General features: G+C 41.2%; 3 protein-coding genes and 1 long non-coding RNA gene across 4 annotated transcripts; 2 read left to right on the top strand and 2 right to left on the bottom strand.

The window, feature by feature from the left end:
- The first annotated feature begins 35 nt into the window (after positions 1–35).
- On the top strand, positions 36–4213 carry LOC130175524 (uncharacterized). The gene is made up of 2 exons (XR_008828746.1): positions 36–478; positions 1344–4213. It is a non-coding gene; the product is annotated as an uncharacterized LOC130175524 (long non-coding RNA).
- Positions 3995–7311, bottom strand: LOC130175522 (tubulin alpha-1A chain). The gene is made up of 4 exons (XM_056386067.1): positions 7152–7311; positions 5752–5974; positions 5496–5644; positions 3995–5380 (listed from the first exon to the last, which is right to left on the bottom strand). Exons 1-4 carry the CDS (start codon positions 7152–7154, stop codon positions 4400–4402), a joined length of 1356 nt encoding a protein of 451 aa, XP_056242042.1. The 5' UTR covers positions 7155–7311; the 3' UTR covers positions 3995–4399.
- Positions 7312–11720: 4409 nt separating this feature from the next.
- On the top strand, positions 11721–14782 carry LOC130175523 (tubulin alpha chain-like). The gene is made up of 4 exons (XM_056386068.1): positions 11721–11880; positions 13036–13258; positions 13366–13514; positions 13630–14782. Exons 1-4 carry the CDS (start codon positions 11878–11880, stop codon positions 14608–14610), a joined length of 1356 nt encoding a protein of 451 aa, XP_056242043.1. The 5' UTR covers positions 11721–11877; the 3' UTR covers positions 14611–14782.
- A 608-nt stretch (positions 14783–15390) lies between these two features.
- On the bottom strand, positions 15391–22532 carry pmelb (premelanosome protein b). Its single transcript, XM_056385276.1, has 12 exons — positions 22185–22532; positions 20496–20591; positions 20047–20193; positions 18996–19124; positions 18531–18692; positions 17958–18290; positions 17363–17593; positions 16641–16778; positions 16444–16546; positions 16150–16355; positions 15980–16070; positions 15391–15879 (listed from the first exon to the last, which is right to left on the bottom strand). Exons 1-12 carry the CDS (start codon positions 22240–22242, stop codon positions 15717–15719), a joined length of 1857 nt encoding a protein of 618 aa, XP_056241251.1. The 5' UTR covers positions 22243–22532; the 3' UTR covers positions 15391–15716.
- Between the last annotated feature and the right edge of the window lie 906 nt (positions 22533–23438).

The following is a 23438-nucleotide window of genomic DNA, read 5'->3' as shown; positions in this document are numbered from 1 at the left end:
TGTAAGGCAAACTAAAGCGAGACATAAAAATTACTAGATGTTGGCTGACTAAAAAGAGGCGTAAAGCAACTGAGTGACCATGCAATACATGATCCAGACCATTAATCCGTTGCACATAGCAGTTTAGTTCTTGAGTATCTTAAGTGGGACTGTGGTAAATGAATTCTGGGTAATTTAAGACTTCTTTCGAAATAATAAAAATGGCCGACCAAGTCACTGCAACCACAGATCTAAGTTTGCCCCAAAAGGAAATGTTTGTCTGCTGGAAGAATTCAACAGTTTCAAGGGCGTTTTACTTGGGAAATTCTGCGAACAGTGTAACAATAAGAAGAAAAATCTGATTTGGAAAAAAAAATTGCAGCGACAGTAAAAACATTGTCAATCCCACCTAGCCTCTGTTTTGGGGGGATAAACTGGACGAGAGAGCGGGGTGGTCTGGCTCATAAACAGTGGTTTTGATGCGCATGACGTCACGCAGGTGAGTCACTAAGTCTCGTCCTCACGCGGCTCTTGTTAATGTTCATAACCGAGATTGTCTTCTTGCACAAGTATGTCGAGCCAAACAAGCTCAGCATTTTCTTAGCAAATGTTCGAGTCTCTTGGAACCTGCCTTCATCCAGCTGGAGGTAGAAGTTGACAAGAGGGAGCTGTTGGTGCCGACTGCTTCGTAATTCAGCGGAAAAAATACTCCAATTTCCACTTGTCCCGGAAGCGGCGGCCCTCGCTGTCAACTTCTCTGTTTTTAGTTACAGTCGCCATGTCAGAAATGGGCTGAAAGGGTCACACAAGGGTCGAGAGTGCGGCCACAGGTCTACTGCCATCTTCTGGTGAAATGTAAAATAGCTTTTTTTGTACGCGTGTATTTTATACTGTGGTCAACAGAGCTGGCGGGACGTATATTATTGATTTTATGACAGAGGCTGCGGGCCGGTGAAAATCTGAACACGGGCCGTAATTGGCCCCCGGGCCGGACTTTGGACATGCCTGGATTAGGCCAATAATGTCTCTAGTGATTGTTTGAATGACAGCAGTCAAAAGAAAAAAGTTTTACTTTGTAACGGTGGTTTTGGTATGCTAACGGTTGAGCCGGTAGCTAGATGCTAACGGTTGAGCCGGTAGCTAGATGCTAACGGTTGAGCCGCTAGCTAGATGCTAACGGTTGAGCCGGTAGCTAGATGCTAATGGTTGAGCCGCTAGCTAGATGCTAACGGTTGAGCCGCTAGCTAGATGCTAACGATTTAACGGTACAGTTTATGTGCTAGCTACCGGCAAGTTACATGTCAACAAACGCTACAACTTGGCCTTCAGAATAAAATCGTGCTGTCGGTGTTTCTTTTTCCTAGCGACCCTGTCTGCGGACGGTCCGGATGATACGGCAGAGGAGGGGAGGTATTTACTGCGGTCTCTAAAAGCTATTTCCCCTTGCATTGCTCTTTCGATAACAATGTTAGCAAACAACAAATAATGAGCCATTATTTCTTATTTTTTTGTTGTTGGGTAGTACTGGCCAGCACAGTTGTCACTGATTGTTACCATGGTAAAATTAGTCTTAGAACTAGGGGTTCGACTGGGGGTATGATGTTTAATTTTTTTAGCTTAAAGGTTGTCAGTTTTTATTTTTGTGAAACTGTTTTACTTGCATTAGACTTGAGATCTTTGAAATCTTTGTGAAAAGATAAAAAAAAAAAAAAAATTGCATCTCCTTTCAATTCTTGATTAGATGGAAAAATGGAAAAAAAAAAAAGAGAATCCGGATGCACTTCCACTTTTTTTAAACCAACTTTATTTTTATAACACATGGACAATAAATACTAGGGCTGTCCCAAACGATTATTCTTTAAACGTTTAATCTAGAGATTATTTTTTCGATTATTCGACTAATCTAACGATTATTTTTTTTATTAACCTAACAGTAATTTTATTGCAATTATTTTCCAGTTAGTCATTTAATATAACAATTTGCCCCGTCCAACATCTTGACTCGCTGCACCATGGTGTTTCCTCTTTATGTGCTCGTGCATGACTGTCGTGCTAGAGTGATATGCCAGATGCACTTTGCATAGTCTGCAGACTACAGCACTGTTGGTGTCAAGATTAAAGTATTCCCAAACTTTGGAGGACCGTGTGCGAGCATTTTTTGCCGCGTGTTGCTCCACACGCTCCGTCGTACCGCTGGTAGACGCCACCGTGTTGTTCAAATAGATTACACAGACGCAAATCATTCACGTAGTCAATGACTTCAATTACGTCACCGCGTTGTCCCAGTCCGTGCGCTGCGCTTGTATCCGGGTAAACCAAAGACGATGGATATAAACGGTCCCATTAGAAAGTTCCGGTTTTGTTCTATGAACATTTACCCTGTGTGGTTTTACACGACGTGTCGACACTAAAATTCCACGTCGAATAATTTTTATAATCGACAACGTCGAATAATTTTTATAATCGACAACGTCGATTACGTCGGATAATCGTCCCAGCTCTAATAAATACTCCTTCCCTAACCACAGAAACAAAATACATTTAGTGAAATTGTTTCTAGTATTTTGTTTTGATGATAATATTAACTAAAAATCCAATATGCTTGTTCTTCAAGTTTGAAATTCAACAATATTTTTATTTGTCTAACAATAGGAACATTGATAGTGAAATAATTTATAGCCATAATTCAAAGAGAAAACATATATAATATACTTACTTTATTCCTCTTCCATTAGACTTTCAAACAATAACTGTGGAAAAAATGTATGTTAAAATTGTGCTTTCTATGATGGCTTGTCAGTATAATGCAATGTAATGAATCAAGTCTGAAGCTGATGCATCACACTCTGCCTCTTGAGGAGGACAGGTGAAGTGCACAAATTTGCCGCAGTATCTGTTTCACATCCAGCCACGACACAGCTGTTGGCTGTGACTCCTTTTGAAGATGCCCTCCCACTATGTTGGTTCAGGGCAACAAAGTTTGAGAAATGAATGTCATGATGAAAAACATTCTTTGTCATATAACTCATACTTGATTCTTGTTGTCCAAATAGTAAGTAGTTCAAACCTTCCTCCCCAATTTCCCAGGGACTCTGAGACCAGGAGGTACCCACCCAGTTTAGTGGTTTTGTCCACCCTGTTTATATAAACGAGGGAAGGCTAAATAACAGAAACACCTCTCTGTATAATGCAGTACAGTTCAACAGCACCACAAACTACATCCTACATAATATTCCTCTCTAAAATACTTTCAATACAAACTGACTATTATAACCATCATGAGGAGAGGATGTATTGCAGGGTTATTGTATTAGACTGCATTAGTTTATCTAAGTGTACTAATAAAATGACTGCATACTCTCTGTCTGTAAAATACTGACAGAGATGGGGGAAAACCTTCATGTTTTCTGCTCCAGACATTTGGAATAATCTGCAAAGGGAAGGTTAAGAGACTAATCTGATATGATTGTTTTTTTTCTTATTATTGTACTTACTAGGCTGTTGCCACGTTATTCAATATTTCTTATAGGTCTGAGGACAGAAATTACTTCATTTGTTGGGCTGAAACTGACAGTTGAGTTAACTGATGCACTGAAGCATGTGGAGCAAAAAAAAAAAAATAGCTTAAGCTAAGTGTGCTTTTCTGGGATCATCTGATAATGTTTACAATGGAAAATTGGAGCACAGCTGGTAGGTCAACCGGTTTATATCCAACCTGCCAAAACAGTACCATCTTAATTCTGTACATGCTGCTAATCACACTATTTTATGAATGCTGTTGTCATAAATTAATACAAGAAGAGCTGTTTTTCTAAGTCCCATTTACATGATTTTGACCAAACCACCTTCTCTACAATCTAAATTTGATGGTTAACATTGACACTGGCTCAAATTTAAAGGTTTTGAGTAATTTCTCAAATGGTGCTGGATTATAATTTCAAATCTTCAAAAGACTAATCACTCTTGACTAATTGTTATTTTTCATTCTCAAACAAAATAAAAACAACACAGTCAATTTCATATGTTACAGGAAATTTATTTAGAACAGAGTCAAACTGACACTTTGTTGGATTTCATAGTCTGAAAATAGGCAAACGTATATTTGATAGACAAACATTTCTTTCTGGAATGCCCTTAAGATAAAATTCTAAGCAATTGTTTCCCGTTTCACCAGTGCTTTATGTCCCTTTCAGTAGTCCTCTTTCTCACCCTTCAAAGAGTAAGCTCCTTCCTACTTCCAACTCACACTCTGATAATGCCCCCTCTGGCCTTCCTATCACAGGAACTTAACTTCCAAACTCAACATTTTCTGTAGTGTTTTTCTGAACTGCCAAATTAATACACAAACATTTTCTTTTTGGAATGTATTTAAGAACAAATGGAATCAATTATTTCCTGTTTAGTGCCTTCATGTCCCTTTTTAATATTCCTCTCCTTCCTCCTCTCCCTCACCCTCAATAGAGTCGACTCCGACCTCCTCATAATCCTTCTCCAGAGCTGCCATGTCCTCTCTGGCCTCAGAGAACTCTCCCTCCTCCATACCCTCACCCACATACCAGTGAACAAAGGCACGCTTAGCGTACATCAGATCAAACTTGTGGTCAAGGCGAGCCCAGGCCTCTGCAATAGCAGTGGTGTTGCTCAGCATGCAAACAGCCCTCTGGACCTTGGCCAGGTCTCCACCAGGAACCACAGTGGGTGGCTGGTAGTTGATGCCAACCTTGAAACCAGTGGGGCACCAGTCCACAAACTGGATGGTACGTTTGGTCTTGATGGTGGCAATGGCAGCATTAACATCTTTGGGCACCACATCACCACGGTACAAAAGGCAGCAAGCCATGTATTTACCGTGGCGAGGGTCACATTTCACCATCTGGTTGGCTGGCTCAAAGCAGGCGTTTGTGATCTCAGACACTGAGAGCTGCTCATGGTACGCCTTCTCAGCAGAGATGACAGGGGCATATGTGGCCAGAGGGAAGTGGATACGGGGATATGGCACCAAGTTGGTCTGGAACTCGGTCAGATCAACATTGAGGGCACCATCGAAACGAAGGGAAGCAGTGATGGAGGACACAATCTGACCAATTAGCCTGTTCAGGTTGGTGTAAGTAGGGCGCTCGATATCGAGGTTCCTACGGCAGATATCGTAGATGGCCTCGTTATCTACCATGAAGGCGCAGTCAGAGTGCTCCAGGGTGGTGTGGGTGGTCAGGATGGAGTTGTAGGGCTCCACCACAGCGGTGGACACCTGGGGAGCTGGGTAGATGGAGAACTCCAGCTTGGACTTCTTTCCGTAGTCGACAGACAGACGCTCCATCAGCAGGGAGGTGAAACCAGAGCCGGTGCCACCTCCGAAGCTGTGGAAAACCAGGAAGCCCTGAAGGCCAGTGCACTGGTCGGCCTGAGGACAGAGAGGAGGACACACTGATCAAATATATGAGATACACTATTATGATTTAATTTGATATTTTGAGGCAAAAATAGGAATGAACTCCTCCTGGTGTTAAGTTACCCACCAGTTTGCGGATCCTGTCCAGCACCAGGTCAATGATCTCTTTGCCGATGGTGTAGTGTCCACGGGCGTAGTTGTTGGCAGCATCCTCCTTACCGGTGATCAGCTGCTCAGGGTGGAACAGCTGGCGGTAAGTCCCAGTACGCACTTCATCTGCAGAGAAAAAAACACACATATTGAATCAATTGCCCTTGAAATTATTTTCACACGTCACTTTAATTTGCCTAAAAGGATTTTCGGGGAAAAGTGATGACGCTCACCGATGACAGTGGGCTCCAGGTCAACAAACACAGCTCTGGGGACGTGCTTTCCAGCTCCAGTCTCACTGAAGAAGGTGTTGAAGGAATCGTCTCCTCCTCCGATGGTCTTGTCGCTGGGCATCTGTCCGTCCGGCTGGATCCCATGTTCCAGACAGTAAAGCTCCCAGCAGGCATTGCCAATCTGGACACCAGCCTGACCAACGTGGATGGAGATACACTCACGCTATGGAAAGAGAAAAAAAAGACAGGTTATCTACCTGTATTGATTTTTTTTTTTTAAATCTTGGATTCACATTAGAAAAGAAAAAAATGAACTTATCACTGAAGTATGAAATAATGTTATTAATTATTTAATTTGAAACGTCCAAATGAACTTTAATTTATTATTAAATGGGCTGTAACAGGCTCTCCTTAAGTGTATAATGTGACTCAACAGTTTTTCATCTGTTGTATTTTTAAGGGTAATGGAAATCTCATTTGATTTAGCAACAACCAATCAATGGTAGTCTGGTTAAGGTCGAATAGCCAGGCAGCGTCCACTTTTGATTGGTGCACTGCCTTGTGTCTAGAAAGGCGTTGCTATGCGACAAGCCCTTGACTCGGATGACTTGCAACGGATGACGTTTGTGGGAATTCGTGTGAAATTGTTTTTGTTCATGCCAATAAAGCTATTTGAATTGAATTGAAATTACGCTGAGGGCATATTTAAAAACAAAAACAAAAAAACGTTTAATCGGATTATAGAAAAACGTAAAATATCAGCCAGTTAAAACAAAGGTTGCTGCTCCCTGCTGAGCCTGCATTAGTGCAGTACATATCAGGGGACAACTCAGCAGTGTCCATTACTAGCATGCATTTTTAATGCCATGCACCCTGCTGACAGTGCATTTCATCCATTATCCCTGAAGATAGGGTTTCTCTGGGTGTGGGGCACTTGAAGCTAGAACAGCTTATTCGCATCCTCCCCACCGGTACATTGAATTAACGTTTTTACAGGGCTGTCATGAGAAGTGATGGCCGGGGCTTAGTCACGCCGGGGGAGAGAACAAAGTACCGCAGAGTCGTCGGTTGAACCGGAGCCTATATTATTCATTCAGTCCACATTGCAATCCACTGAAAAACCTCTTTTGTTCAGTCTGCCCGCCACGTACCCATCCCAGGCAGGGATCATCTCCTCACACCTCACCTCAGATTGTAACACATTTAACATCAACATTTACTTCTTTAAGACCTACTTGAGATATAGTGCAGTTTTATGAAACCTTTTTCCCACTTTTCTATTAATGTTAAAGCTCCCTCCCTTCAACCCTCCTCATACCCACAAGTCACACCCCTAAATAGTGGAAGCAACATGGATACCTCAAATATGTCTATTTATCAAAGTTTTAAAAAGTTCTTACCATTTTGTTATGATTTAGTCGCGCTTGAGGGTTGAAGAAGCTCCTCGACAGGGAGTCTTACAGTTCGACAGTTATGGGGTCGATGTAAGAGATAATGGCGCACATGAGGATGAGCAGTGGTATATATGCAAGTGCAGCCCCGGCGCCGGCGGCTGCTGTTCTGCTATTGGTCAACTCCATGTCAGTCTGACGTTTCGTAGCTGTCCGCGGCTTTCTATTGGCTGAGCGGCTTTCTCGCTCTAAAGACCGCCTCCCAGACCCCACCCGAATCCCGACCTCCTCCCGTTATTGTGCTGCAAGCATGGCGCCTCTTATTGTGAGGAAAATGCTGCGTAATTTTCAGCATGCTGGTACCAGACAGGCCCTGTCTGCCAGGTACTAAACAGTCTGTATACACCCCCGCATTAAAAACGAACACATCCAAACAGACTAATGTGTGAAATAGCTTCTAATAGAATAGAGCAGATAAGAGTAGAGCAGAATAGAATAGAACTGAGTCTGCAATTTGAGAATATAGCACTTTGATAACTATGGTCACATTGATTTTGACCATTATCTGTAGCCATTTTCCTGGATTGTATACTAATGAACACCATAAATACTGCAGAGTTATACACATGCTCCACAAAGATTGGTATAATTTTGTATGAAGCCTTATACTGCCCAAAGACAATATCAAGAAATATTTATCTGTTCATGCAAAATGTCACAAGTTGTTTGAAACCTATTTCCTGGTGGACATTGTTAATAAAATCAAATTAATTCAAGCTTTACCACAATATTTTTTAGTGCATTTTAACTCTGACCATGTGTCCTCTGTAGTCTCCTATAATACCTGCTATACATCAATTTGTAAAGCGTTCTCCATATTATTTAACATCCACTGTTTCCGTAATGGATTTGGACTTTATTAAGCAGTAGTATCGGTTGGTTTTATTTCCAGTATTCTGATCATACTTTTCAGCCTTTTCTAGATAAAAGAGGTCAAACTGCCCAGTCACAGATGAGGGACATGTAGGCCACAGAGAGCCACAGACGCCCAACCCCCAGCCCTCCTCCCAAGATTTAACGGTTGCTAGGAAATGAATAACGGAGTTGCCTGGATACAACCTAGTATCCGCATAGACCGCCTTTATCTGGTAGTCACGTGGCCCAGCTTAAATAGCAGCATTAATGGGCTGCACTGCAGCTGCCTCTGTGGGGGGATGTGAGGCGCCTCAATCACCTCTTTCCCCAAATCCTTCACCCTCATGTCCTGTGTATGTAAGGAAACACACTTGCTGTTGCCTATAAGTGCATGTGTCCTCCTCCTATAAAACTGATGAAGAAAAAAAATGATATTGTCATGAGGATGATGGGGTGTGGCCTCTGTAACACAAGATGCATGGCATCATTGTGTGTCAGCTCTTTTGTTAATGCATTCATCAAGGCAGTTGTAGCTCATATAAAAGCTCACTCTTTCCATAGACAGTAATGTAACTTTATGTGTGTAACAGCTCTGTTGGTGTCTGTCTTTAACAATCAACTTTCAGTGAGAAAGACCATAAATTGTTCTTGGTGGGCCTCTATAACGGCCCAGCAAACTAACAGACAGTTAAGCACCTTGGTTGCTAACAACAAAGAAAACTCAATGACACAGTTGTCCCAAGGGCAGAAATGATACCTCTTTGACTGTTGGGCTGCTTAAAATAACCCAGATTTTGAGATACACAGTCAAGAGAAGCTGATCTCTGTGGCCTACTGCAGGTAACTTGTGCTGCTGTAAGCTAACCGCAGCTGCAGCCAGGGTGAAATCAGCTGAAATGTGTAATGGGAGAAATAAGGTTAACGTCACTCTTGGAGATGAGAACAGTGTCTGATGGAAAGCAGACCTTAGTTCAGTTAACTGGTATCCACTAGTGTTTGTTTTTAGAAAAAAACAGATGGGTGGAGATTACAGCAGCAGTCCGATTCAAATACAGTCAGCTAGAGCTGCAGCCATCGTCAGAAAATTAATCAGCAACTATTTCTTCAGCTTCTCAGATGTGAGGATCTGATGCTGTCTAACTGTCTTGGACTACTCAATATTTTGGGGTTAATAAAGTGTTATATCTGATGCCTCTCAATCGATGTCACTTTTGACGTTTTTAGGCTATGGTGCGGTGGGCCTAGCCTTGTTCCAGCCGACATTTGTTCAGCAATTCAGATATGAATGAATGAAGTGAACTGAAAAGGTAATTCAGTCTGATTATCAGGCTAATGTGGGCTAGCTGACCATGTACAGCTTAAATGTTGGGTTGTTAAAACACCAGATTTATGTAACATGAAACATTTAAAATATCTAAAAAGAGCAACATACTGTATATATATATGTATTGCAGTGGAAAGAATACACTAACCAATTTAAATATATCTCTCCCTGTTCCTCGTTTGCCTCTTTTATCCTTGATTCTATAATGTGCTATTTCCTTTTCCCGTACACATGCTTCCACTTTCTCTTGCCAGTCTCCCTCTTTTTTTATCCCTCAACTTCACCTCTGTGTTAATTTCCTCTCATGCTTAAAGGATACAACACTTGATGAGCATTTGTCACATCTACAGCTATTAATAGATCATAACTGATGCCTTAGTAAATGATCTATGTATCAGTGATCTAGCATCAGTTTGACTTGTGTGTGTCTGTGGGAGAGTGACAGTGATTTTTTTTAAAGATAGATAACATCATAATATCATCACAGAGGGTGGTGCCTGAAAGCATACAGCCCAAATTCATTACCTTTTCATTAACCCTTTTTCATGTTAGCTAGCTAAAATGCTTTAGAATGACAATCAGACTTTATTGATGATCATTTGTCAATATATCTGCATATAAAGTATATGCATCATTATTTATCATTAATAATAATATGATTCTATTTGATCAAACCAAAACATGTTTCATTTCCTCCATACCAGTATTCCTGTGAGGCTCTGCCCCACCCTTGCAAACTCATATCACTCTAACAAAATATCAGAACCTGCTGTGGCTCTAGCGCAAAATCATCCAGTGTTTTATCAGCTTATCAGTTTAAATACACTGCAACCGTTTTCTTTTATATCATGGCTGAATTTAGCGAACCGCATTAAAAATATTCAGTACATGGACTCTGCTGTGACATATGGAAAAAATGCTCTGTCACTTCGTTTGGTATCATATTCTCTCTTTGCAGGATGCATTGCGGTCACTTTCATGCCATGCAGGACCACTCCCATGTCTCTAGCATTCCCATCCTCCCTCTCTCCTCTTGGTGAGCAGCTGCTCAGACCCTCCCTGTCTCACAGCTGCTGGGGAGGAGGAGGAGGAGGAGGAGGAGGAAGAGGAGGAGGAGGAGGAGGACGACGAGGGGGAGTGGAGAATGTTCTCTCAAGAAGCCCTGGATGGGAGCCATGGCTGTTTCCTGTCCTTCTCTTTCATCCCCTGCAGTTCACACCGAGTACAGCAACCACGAAAGGCTGGTTGTAAATCATACATCCTCAATTCCCTTTTGAATAAATGATGAGTATTCCCACATTTTGGTGGGTGTTATGACAAAAAGCACAGTGTTTGTTTCCTGCTGCAGTGAGGATTTTTCCAGACTCACAGTAGACTTAGATAGTACTGATTATGTCAGAAACACTATGCAATCCTCTTTTCATCATTCCTTGCAGGATTCAAGACAGCTTAGAGAGCTGGGTTTTAATGCTGTAACTGCTTAAGCAGACCATCATGTTTCACCCATTATGTCACATAAACTGCAATTCAGGCAATTTCAGTTCCTCAGACAGGACAGAACGAGAGGAAGCACACGCCAGCTTCAGTCCAGCTGAACAGCAGAGGCACACAGAGAGACAGGCAGCCACGTGATCGACCCACTGAATGACATCATTGCAGAGAATCTAGGACAAAGAAGGAGGAGAGCTAGAGAGCTGGCATGCCAGGCGGATACCATGGCAGGCCTCGGCAACATTAACGCCTGGCTGCTCGAGTGAGATGGTAGCATCTTGTGCAGCAGAAGCATTCAGCCATTTTGCATCATTTATTATGCGTCAGGTGCATCGAGCGCTTGCAGACAAGTCACACACTTTTATACAGAATTTGCTCATATATACCCCAACACATGCCCTTCACACAAACAGGGCTGTTTTTTTATTGATTTGCAGCTTGCCACACCTATAGAGCAGATGTATGCAATCTTTTCTCATTCCTATGCATGCATAATAAATTAGCTTTGTTGGAACTAGGCCTTTATTTAAAAAAAAAAAAAAAATTCTGCTTACAAAAAAAATGCAGTAAAGGAAGTCACGATGCAGCAAGGATAAAGTTTTAAAAAAAAAAAACAACAAAAAAAAACATTCCCATCATACATTTTTAATATTCTTAACCACTGGCAACCAGTTACTTAAAACACCAGGCCTATATTCCTTCTTATTTCAATACACTAAGCAGGTTTTACAATAATATAACTGTTAAAATTGAATGCCATATTTACAGTAAAAGCAGGATTGAATGGCACTACCAAATGGTGGTAGTACAACCTTTTTTTTTTATCTGTGCACAGGAGCAAATCCGCTGCCCTGCATGTATAAATCTGGGAGCACCGCCCTCCCATTCAGCAGTTGTTGCATCGACCCCGTTGGGTACAACACGCGACGCAAACACCGTTTTTAAAAAGCCTTTTTCTTCACATTTTTTCGTCCTCCTCTTCCTCTTTGAACCTCAAACGAAAAAATGGTAAGTTAATTTTACACCTCTGTCAGCCTGAAACAATTTTTGTGAGGTAGAAATGAAGGGAATTAAGCAGCAGCAGCAGCAGGAACCGGCATCTCGGCTGTTACACGACGTCGTCAAAGGTTTTCCATCTTCAGATAACCTCTGTATTTTAATTGATAGACAGATTTTGACTCGTTTTACATCATTATGAACATTTCCTGTGTGTATATTTATGGATGTAATTGAATAATATAATTTTGCTGTTGGCACAAAGATTGGTCTGCAGCAGTGGGACGATGTGATTGTCATTGTGCAGAGAGATGAGAACAATGCACTGGTGTCATTCAGGCTCCACTAACATACAGTCTGGAGGATGAATATGTTTTTCTTCATACACCTGTGCTATTACTTGTCTTTGCGTTTTTATTTTTGTCAAATTTAATGTGTGAAATCGTCCAAATCGGACACCTTACGAATGCCCGACCCTGTCTTCAGGCAGGGAGGGGCAGATTGGGTGGAGATGGATGGAGACATTACATTGCAGATATCATTTTTAATTTTTTAAGATACAGCAGTGAATATATTTTTAATTTCATCCGTGGTTAAGAAAACAAAATGATGTAACATAGTGGTTCTGCTTTAAACATGAGGAGAAATATTAATGGTCACTTTAAACATTTTCAATATGATTTTATCCAAATTGATAATGTAATTTGGACTGAATGAGATAACAGTTGTGATCAAGCACTTCAATTTTCTTTCCTCAAGCATCCGCTGTGATTGTGAATCATTGAGGCACAAGAGCAAGTGGAATATTCCAGACTGCCGTGCATGCGCCTGTGCTCATGCAAATGAATTTGCATTCGTGCTTATGCTTGCAAAAGAGGAGCTAGCGCAGGACAAAAAGACAAGAGGACAAAAAAGACTGGAGGAAAGACGAGAGAAACGTTCTGCCTCTGCGGGGGCTGCTGTCAGGCATTTTTGTCCCCTGCGGATTGTGGTGCAGGGAGGTGCCTCCTGCTGCACTGCCTATTAAGATCAGACAGGGGGAGCAACTGAATGTTTCCAGTTTCTAGAAGCATTTATGTCACAGTGATTGTAGTATATAGATGTAAAAGGTATAACTGTTATTAATGTTATTAACTATAAGTAACCTCTTGTTTTCTCTTTCCATAGCGTGAGTGTATCTCCATCCACGTTGGTCAGGCTGGTGTCCAGATTGGCAATGCCTGCTGGGAGCTTTACTGCCTGGAACATGGGATCCAGCCGGACGGACAGATGCCCAGCGACAAGACTCTTGGAGGAGGAGACGACTCCTTCAACACCTTCTTCAGTGAGACTGGAGCTGGAAAGCACGTCCCCAGAGCTGTGTTTGTTGACCTGGAGCCCACTGTCATCGGTGAGCGTCATCACTTTTCCCCGAAAATCCTTTTAGGCAAATTAAAGTGACGTGTGAAAATAATTTCAAGGGCAATTGATTCAATATGTGTGTTTTTTTCTCTGCAGATGAAGTGCGTACTGGGACTTACCGCCAGCTGTTCCACCCTGAGCAGCTGATCACCGGTAAGGAGGATGCTGCCAACAACTACGCCCGTGGACACTACACCATCGGCAAAGAGATCATTGACCTGGTGCTGGACAGGATCCGCAAACTGGTGGGTAACTTAACATCAGGAGGAGTTCATTCCTATTTTTGCCTCAGAATATCAAATTAAATCATAATAGTGTATCTCATATATTTGATCAGTGTGTCCTCCTCTCTGTCTTCAGGCCGACCAGTGCACTGGCCTTCAGGGCTTCCTGGTTTTCCACAGCTTCGGAGGTGGCACCGGCTCTGGTTTCACCTCCCTGCTGATGGAGCGTCTGTCTGTCGACTACGGAAAGAAGTCCAAGCTGGAGTTCTCCATCTACCCAGCTCCCCAGGTGTCCACCGCTGTGGTGGAGCCCTACAACTCCATCCTGACCACCCACACCACCCTGGAGCACTCTGACTGCGCCTTCATGGTAGATAACGAGGCCATCTACGATATCTGCCGTAGGAACCTCGATATCGAGCGTCCTACCTACACCAACCTGAACAGGTTGATCAGTCAGATCGTGTCCTCCATCACTGCTTCCCTTCGTTTCGATGGTGCCCTCAATGTTGATCTGACCGAGTTCCAGACCAACTTGGTGCCATATCCCCGTATCCACTTCCCTCTGGCCACATATGCCCCTGTCATCTCTGCTGAGAAGGCGTACCATGAGCAGCTCTCAGTGTCTGAGATCACAAACGCCTGCTTTGAGCCAGCCAACCAGATGGTGAAATGTGACCCTCGCCACGGTAAATACATGGCTTGCTGTCTGCTGTTCCGTGGTGATGTGGTGCCAAAAGATGTTAATGCTGCCATTGCCACCATCAAGACCAAGCGTACCATCCAGTTTGTGGACTGGTGCCCCACTGGTTTCAAGGTTGGCATCAACTACCAGCCACCCACTGTGGTTCCTGGTGGAGACCTGGCCAAGGTCCAGAGGGCTGTTTGCATGCTGAGCAACACCACTGCTATTGCAGAGGCCTGGGCTCGCCTTGACCACAAGTTTGATCTGATGTACGCTAAGCGTGCCTTTGTTCACTGGTATGTGGGTGAGGGTATGGAGGAGGGAGAGTTCTCTGAGGCCAGAGAGGACATGGCAGCTCTGGAGAAGGATTATGAGGAGGTCGGAGTCGACTCTATTGAGGGTGAGGGAGAGGAGGAAGGAGAGGAATATTAAAAAGGGACACAAAGGCATTAGTTGAACAGGAAATTGTTGATATCAATGTGTTCTTGAATGCATTCCAAACAGAAATGTTTGTCTATCGATTACAAGTTTGGCTGCTCAGATTAAACCTCCTGAAAATGTCAAGTTTGGCTCTGTTCTAAATAAAATTCCTGTGACATGTGAAGTTGTTTGTCCTTTGTTGATTCAACCTAAATATACTGTTTATGTTGACTAATGGTCATGAGTGAATAGTCAAAATGTTGAAATACATTGAATCAAGTGGTAGACTTATAACACCATGTTTAAGTTTCTCAGCATTCATACAGGGTGAATGTTATTCTTCTAAATATTTAAGTATCACAGTGTGTAATTGAAATAAGGCAGCATGTTGAACAAATGGGTTTCCTCAGCACTAATCCAATGCTTCTCAAATTGTTTTTCAATTAGCATTTAGATATGTGGGAAAGTTTATTTTATGAAGGATTATATGTTCAGGTCCGAACTGAATCTGAAGCTCTATAATTTTTGGTTTCTATGCATGGTTCAGAAGCGAAAGCATGATTTGTGGCAGTTATCCTCAACAAAATATGACAAGATCATAAACCTGCAATTACCCCAGAGCATTTATTTATCCTAACTCACAGAGGAGGAAAGGGAGGAGTCCTCTTGTTTGTTAGCTTTGTAAAACATGAATGAGTCCGGCATCAGATTGTTTTGAAGGGACAGGAAGTCTGTCTCAAGTCTTCAATAGTAAATCAAGAAGCCCAGCCACACCATCAATGTAGCTGCCTTACACTGTTAGAAATATATGATGAATGAGTAAAAGCACATGAATGTTTTGAGCAAACTTTATTGGTTAAACATTCAAACTCGTTTTGTCCAAATGAAATCAGACACATTTTCTACCAAACTTGCTTCAAGTCGGTACAAAAGATCAGAGTATTACTAAGGTATAGTTCCAATTAATTTTTGATTTAAACGTCATGAAGTTTCTCATTTTGGAAAATATGTAAAAAAACAAAACAAACAAAAAGTACAAAAAGACATCTCAGGTGCCTGTAACCTGCAAATCAGATGCTGCTTGTTTTTGTATTTGGTCGTGCAAGGCTAGTGATGGTTCAAACAGGCCTGTCCTGCAGCAGAGGGCAGTTGTCGACGGTTCCTCGTCTGTTCAGGAGGTTCCAGAAGATCGAGGCTCCGGAGCAGCTCTGATCCCGGCCGAGCTGCTGTCCTCCAGACGCGATCACGTCTTCCTTCAGAGGTCGGTAGGACTTGAAACGCCTGGAGAGTGGACCACAGAATACAGACGAGTTTGATCAAAGTGACTACAATCTATATTTTCATAATCACAGTTTATCAAATGATAGTGCAAGTTACTCACTTGTAGGAATATGCCACTATTCCCACAGCTAGAACAAGTACCACGACACCCAACAACATGGCGATGGTGCCAGAGGAGGAAACACTGGGACCTGAGACAAAGACAACACCATCAGTATGCAGGATGAAACAGAAATGTATTGTCAAACCAATGGTGGTTATGTCGCGTACCCGTCTCAAGGTTGAGTTTGGCACTGGTGACAGCTAAACTGACATCATTGGCCATGGACACATTGATGCAGTAGACACCAGAGTCATTGAAGAAGTGACGCAACACCAGCTGGCACTCCTTTGAGGGCTCCACCATGTTGCACGCTGTGTGAATTGGCCTCAAGCACTCTGCGTCCAGAATCACACTGCACACCTCCTTGGGACGGCTGGAGAAAGACGGAGACGATGCTCGAGTGAGTAAGAATAAACAATGAACTGCTGCTGGATGAGAAAGTATAGTACAGGAGCGTTCACCTTCCCTGGCAGGTAACGGTGATATCCACAACATTTTTGTGCATTTCTGGTGTTTCGACAATAGCGTTGTCCATTTGTACTATCTGTACTGTTTCAATGCCCTCTGAAAATAAAAACAAGGGCCACGAGGTCAAGGACGGTCAATGATGATCATTTCACATTTTGATAAACATAGCATGAATGAAAAGGTGACTCACCAAACACTTCAATGCCGGTGCAGAAGGAGCCGTATCGATAAATCACACAGTCATCATCGGAGGGTTTCTCATTAGCCTCCCTCTTAGCAACTACTACCACTGCAGCTTGGCCTGTCAGGGTCACTGTTCGCTTTGTACCTGGTGAGTACAACAACCACAGGTAATTAACATCGCCTGATCTAATCCATAGTTTTGGTTTTTTACTTTTATTTACTTTGGTTTCTATGTTGAACCCAAAGTGAAACTTCCTCTATAGAGTTAGCATCAATTTATATTCCTTTCCTGTCTGTCAATGTTGTGGGAGTGTAATGCCAAATCAGTGGAGGACTCTTTCAATAACACTGAGGAGGGTTTGGCTTCTTTACTAAATATAATCCCCCAACCCAATAATTTTCTTCTTCTTTGTCCCTTAGTACACTCGTACTAGATAATGGTCAGTCAACACGCAAATCAGAATTCTAATGATAAAACACAAAGCAATTCATTGTGAAGTCATCTTGCTCCGCTTGTATTATGACAGAGATTCTTTAGAGATTTGCATCATATTTACATTTTAGGAAGTCGGCTGGTTCTGCTATCTGGTTCATCATCATGAGAGTCCGTCAGCAGATATGAGATCAGTATTTTGCAGTTAAAAAGGACTCGTTGCTGTTGTTGCACGTGTAAACCTCTGTTGATGATCGTGTGGTAAAATTCTACCATAATTATGTTTAAGCAAGTACCTGCTGCGAGCCCAGTCCCTGCGTCACTGTCAGCTGGCGTGTCCTGGTTGATGGGGGAGGGAGTCTTGGTCACTGTGGGTGTTTCCTGGGCAGGCTGGGTGGTGGAGGCGGTGGAGGCCTCATCCTCAGTGTTGTCCTCCTCAGTGTCTGACGGCACCATATTGACATTCAGACCAGTTGACTTGGTGGAAACCAGCAGAGGGAGAGCAGACGCCAGTGCAGCAGCTTTCACTGCACACAGACAAGGTTGATGGGTTAGGTCCATGGTTTAATACAATGTATGTTCACTATGCAGAGGTGGGGTGCCATAACCACGTACAAATTATTAAATATTTTAGCTTTCAAAGTCGTGAAATATGAAATATGCATCTTTGTTTTCTTGCTAAGAGCTAGATAACTGTCATGCCTGTCTGTTCAGTATGAAGCTATAGCCAACAGCTGGTTAGCTTAGCTTAGCATAAAGAGTGGAACAGGTGGATCATTACATCTCATTTGTTTAATTTGTACAAAAACAAGTGTAAAAATGATGGGAGCCAGGAGTAGTGACTGAGTTTTGTTATTATATAAACCAAGTCCTTTGATTTTGGTTCCTTACCTGTGGTGCCCTGATCAGTATGTGGACCAGGGGCCTTGGTTGGAGGATCAACTGGTGGATCGCAGGCCTTATCCGGGATGACCGCCTGGATCACCACCTGAGGCTTGAATGAGCCAGAGCTGATGTAGGTGTGCGTGACAGTCAGCTCTCTGGATATGAGAGCTCCACTTGCATCCCCAAAGTCCCAGTTGAAGGTGATGTCTGCGTTGCTGAGGTACTTGCTGGGGTCGTGGAGGGTGATGGTGAAGGCGATCGCCCTGTTCTGGATGAAGCGCATGTCCCCGGCCACGATGTCGTTCACTTGGTCCAGGGAAACAGCGAAGGGGATTTGATCTGAAGAGAACAACAAATAAATGGGCAACAGTCAGAATTCATACCTTAAAGTATAGGTGGTTTGACTGATGTTTTTAAGTAACATTAATAACTTCTCTAAAAAAAACTTCTCTTTTTATTATTGTAGTGCATCTGACATTCTTATATTATTTTTTAGAATGACTTTGTAAGGGGCTGCAGATGAAAACAAACCAAAAAAAAAACAAAAAAACAATAACTTTCGTACAGTCCCTAACTAACCAGTGATGGAGAACTGAGTGGTGGCATATCCCAGAGGAATGAACTTCTCTTTGCTGCGGTAGTGGTAGATAACGATGTCCATGGTGTAGGAGCCCAGTGGGATGTCGTCTGTATCGATGGTCAGAGAGGAGGAGGAGTCGTCTGCCACCTGCCAATACTGACCTGCCAAATGAGCATCCAGAGAAACACCTGAGATTCACTTTCCTGTCTCTTCACTACAAATATCTACATACGATTTCAAATAATGTGTTGGGTTTAAATGCCAAACATTCTGTGAGATGTGTTCATGGTCAGAGGTAGCTTGAAAACAAGATCTAAAAGCTCACATGAGTGCATATGATAGGCCTCATGTTTAATCCATCCCGGGTCACATTTCAGGTCATGGCATGTGTTGCAAGAAACTCTCTGACCCCCAGAAAAAACATAGTTTAGACACATTTAATAAGAGACGAACGCTCCACTCACCCCAGGTCTTCCAGACAAACACATAGCTCGGCTTCTTGTCCTTCTTAACTGGTGTCCCATCAGGAAAAACAGCTTCCCAGTCAGTGTTCTGTGCTGGGTATACTGGCTCAGACTCGTGGTATTTTGTTCCTGTAGCAGGAGCAAGAACATTGTGGCTGTTAGAGATTGTGCCAAAGAGATTTAAAAAAGACTAAGAGCCTAGATAACCATATTATGTTAATACTATACATTATTCTTTCTATTACATTATATACTATTTTGCATTTCTATCACTACAGACAAATATCCAAAGTATTATTACTTATTATTACTTAATCACATTATATACCACTCTAGTGTATGTTGTCATGGTAGATAATATCATATTATTCTTATATTGGGGAAATTACACGTTGCTGACTTGGCTGCTTCTAAACACAATAATCGAATAGCTCTTGTTGTATGGTTTCTATTTTTTATTTCTATTTACAGTAGTTGTTTAGATATTTAAGTCAAAACCACAACTGTCAACCTCATGGTGGAGCAAGAACAAAAGTAAAAAGATCACCAAAGTCATTAGGATTCATCCCCTGGGAGCCTTGAAAGTCTGTATCAAGCTCTTTGCCAATCCTATTAGTAGTTGTTGAGGTAGTTCACTGGGTAAGGGTGAACTTTGACCTGCTGGTGGCGCTAGAGGAAAAGTCACGGGATCCCCAAACTCCTTAGGTTTCATCCTCTGAGCACCATGAATTTGTGTACCAAATTACACAGTAATCCATCTAATAGTTGTTGAGACATTTCAATCAAAACCTCTGGCACCTCATGGTAGTGCCAGAAGAAAGGTCAGGTGATCTCCAAAATCAATTGGATTCATTCTCTGGGGACCATGAACATCTGTACCAAATTTAATGGCGATCAATCTAATATTGAGACAAAAGTGGTGAACCAACATCGTGTACATCGCATGTCACCACTGTGTGTAAGTGTGTGTAAGTGTGTGTAAGTGTGTGTAAGTGTGTGTAAGTGTGTGTAAGTGTGTGTAAGTGTGTGTAAGTGTGTGCACATGCGTTACCATTGACTATGCAGTCCTCAGCCCAGACAACTTCTCCGTTAGGCTGCACCTTCTGGTTGTGCGGGAACTGCAAGTCAATGGTGAAGGTAACTTTGGCCCCGGTCAGGGTCGGCGAATCGTTCCCTACATTGAAAGTCACTCTCCCACCTGTAAAAGAAAACAGGTAAACAAATATGTTAAGTGATAATAAATTCAGACCTTTTTTATTTTTGTTTTCAGATGTTTAAAGTAACAATGTGTTCTGATGGCCTGGAGGTTTAACAAGACCATATAATCACACCCTTTGTTGTATGACACCCAGCTTTCTCTTCCCCACAACTTCCTGTCATTTTACTACTGCCACTACCTAATAAAATTACCTAGAATACTTTTTAAAAAAGAAAGCAAAGTAAGAAAGCATGGGCATTTGAAAGCGTTTGATTATACCAGCATTATTTTGACATAAGTACCTCTCCAGGAGTCTTTGTATCGTGGGTCTCCATCTTTCCAGACTGGGTACATCTTAGTGTTCCATGATGGATAGCGAGTGAAGCGGTTTTTGGACTCTGAAATATCAAAAAGAAATATATTGAAATCATAAAATGAACACTTCTCAGAACATATATTTACAGTTTATGGTAAAATTAAAGTATCGGAGACATGGCACAGAATTTACATTATGGGATAAATGAACAGTGGAAAAATCTTATCAAAAAAGTCAGTGCATTTTTAAATGCATCTTTTCCAACCCCCACTGTTAGTCTTTAGAAATATATTCTGTGTATATATTTTTATGTCATAGTATCTTTTCCTCATCAGTGATCTGGTAATGGTGACTGCAGGTGCCCACCAGATTAGGGTGTTTTATTGCTAATATTAATCTCAAATCCCTCCAATCCCTCTCATGTGATGCTCAGCTGAGCGTGTGCGAGTGTGTGTGTGCATGTGCATGATTTTTTAACACAGATTAACATTGTCACAGGGCTGAATTTGGATTAAGCATCAACACAGTCCAAACCTGATGGCAGACAACAGAGGTAATTTGCTAAATCACATTTTGAATGTGATTATAAATTCTGTCTGGATTATTCCACAGTGATCACTGTCTTTATTCACTCCACTCATGGTTTGGCTTTTAGATGTTCGATGCCAACTGTTGAATATTGAATTATAAAAAGAAATATAATATAGGGTGAAATTCTGCAGAGGCAGGTGGCTAAATGACTAATTTCTCTGATACTCAATTTCTCAAAAATATTAGACAGATTAAATGAGTATGTTTCTTGAAATGCAAGTGTTGTTTTATCATATGCTCCCCAGAATATTAAAACATAGTTTCAGGGGAATTATTATAATGACCAGTAACTCTTATATTGTACATAATGCATGAGCATGTGATTTTTGCTTTTGAAAAAGATGTGAACTTAAATTTACTTAAAAATAAAAGGATTAAGATAAATAGCTGGTACTTTGCTTTACAAAGGTCAAATTCTGTGACATTTACTGTCATGCATGGTTGAATAAAGAGGTCATGGGAAAAACGTGAAACTGGGTCTTAAACTAGACACAGATCCTATAGGCCAAAACACGTGTGTCTCTGCTGGAGGTGCTAAAACCCAGTGCACCTTCCCACAAATGTTGATTTACCTCCATGTAAGGAAAGAAATCAGAGTGGATTTGATGACGATTATGTCTCATGGAGCACATATACATTTTAAAGGCTTAACTTTCAACATATATTTTATATATATATATATATATATTACAACATATTAAACAGTGTGCCGAGGCTTTACATACTGTCTGAAATGGAGTCGGTTAGGATGGTTTGAGACAATGATGAAAAAGGAACAAAAATGTAAGACTCCTGATTAAATGTACACAGTATAACAGCATTCTGACTGCTGTCCTGCAGTACTCAAAGTTTCAGCTATTTGTACTTTATGTGAATATTTCCATTTAATTCTACTTTGTTCATAGTTATAACAAATACAAGTATGAACAAATAATCCAATTATATAATATATTATAGTAAAAACACTCACAGGAGCCATTTTCCTGTATTTGAAGTTGGATTATGTTTAAAACTGCAGTTTGAGACTCATTCAATCCAATAGTATATGCTAGGTTCTGTTTAAAAATGTATTTTCTGTACTTACTTGCCACAGTGTGTGAAGCTACTGCCAGCAGCACCAACAGTACAGTAGTCGTCCACATTGTCGGTGCACTTCCTATTTGTGAAAAATCCCTTTTGTGAGCGGCAGGCAGCAGAAAACTGGCTTTATAAACTCTCTGATGTTTGACCTCACAGAGTGTATTAGCAGAAGAAACGCCCTGCAGCCCGCCCCTCCTTCAGTGAGACTTAGGGGCACCTGGACTGATAATGATTTGTGTATTTACAGTAAAAGCACGTCTTGGGGATTACACTTGTACATACAGTAGAGAAAGCACCACATAATCACATAAGAAATGCAAAAATCCCACATGTACTTTTGCATGGCAACAGCGTGGACCACGAGACATGCTCGAGTGTGCATGAACCGAACAAAATAAAAAATGTTTTAAATAAACATCCTGCACATGTGAACCTTATTAAGCTGTCAGTGATGTACATGTGAACAGTGTAATAATACAATCACTCAATTTCTGTGCTTACATATTTTCATTTTATGCTACTTTATGCTTCTATTGCACTTTTCGACACACATTATTTTATTTTACAGCTAAATTTACTGGCTACTTTGTAAATTATACAAAAAATGTATAATAAGCTCTTAAATTATGATGCATCGTTATAGAAATTACCAAACTAATTAAAAGTGTTAAAATTAGCTTCTTAAATATTAAAATGCTGTTTATATACTAATGCAAAATTATTAACGATTAAAAAATATAGTATATAATAATATAATATACGTATGGGCCCATTCTTTCTTCACAACAAGCACTTTTAATTTCAATATTTTAAGTACATTTGCTGCCACTGATCATACTTCTGCAGGACTTTCAGATCCATGGAGGATTTTTACATTATGTTGTTTATAATTTTACTTAAATAAAAACGTATTGCACCATGTGATTATATACATGTAAAGAGGAATTTTATCTGGAGTTAAGTGAATATTTTACATTAATACCAAAGCTTCTGTGATTATTATTTTCTGATGCTAATTTGGCCATATTATAAAACCTTTATAGATATATTAAATATATAGATAATTAAATTATTTAAAGCTCTGTGCAATACAACAGGAGTCAGAATCATGAGGGTTCCAGTGTCATTCATTTTTGGGTGCTAGTTCCACAAAGAATGTGCTTTCAAATACAATATGAACGGTCACCTAAATCTTTGCTGAAGTCACCTGACCCATTTTGGGCTGCCTCTCTAATTACTCCTAATTATGTGCGGATTT

This window comes from Seriola aureovittata, chromosome 9 (genome assembly GCF_021018895.1).
Source record: "Seriola aureovittata isolate HTS-2021-v1 ecotype China chromosome 9, ASM2101889v1, whole genome shotgun sequence".
Classification (NCBI taxonomy): Eukaryota; Metazoa; Chordata; class Actinopteri; order Carangiformes; family Carangidae; genus Seriola; species Seriola aureovittata.
This window is presented reverse-complemented; position numbering and strand designations above follow the sequence as displayed.

Coding starts and splice junctions, on each gene's coding strand:
- LOC130175522 (XM_056386067.1), bottom strand. Junction 5,645..5,751: donor CCTGGAGCCCACTGTCATCG/GTGAGCGTCATC, acceptor TTTTCTCTGCAG/ATGAAGTGCGTACTGGGACT. Junction 5,381..5,495: donor TGGACAGGATCCGCAAACTG/GTGGGTAACTTA, acceptor CTCTGTCCTCAG/GCCGACCAGTGCACTGGCCT.
- LOC130175523 (XM_056386068.1), top strand. Junction 13,259..13,365: donor CCTGGAGCCCACTGTCATCG/GTGAGCGTCATC, acceptor TTTTCTCTGCAG/ATGAAGTGCGTACTGGGACT. Junction 13,515..13,629: donor TGGACAGGATCCGCAAACTG/GTGGGTAACTTA, acceptor CTCTGTCTTCAG/GCCGACCAGTGCACTGGCCT.
- pmelb (XM_056385276.1), bottom strand. CDS start 22,242: ATGTGGACGACTACTGTACTGTTGGTGCTGCTGGCAGTAGCTTCACAC. Junction 18,693..18,995: donor GTTTGTCTGGAAGACCTGGG/GTGAGTGGAGCG, acceptor CTCATTTGGCAG/GTCAGTATTGGCAGGTGGCA. Junction 16,356..16,443: donor ACCGTTACCTGCCAGGGAAG/GTGAACGCTCCT, acceptor GTCTTTCTCCAG/CCGTCCCAAGGAGGTGTGCA.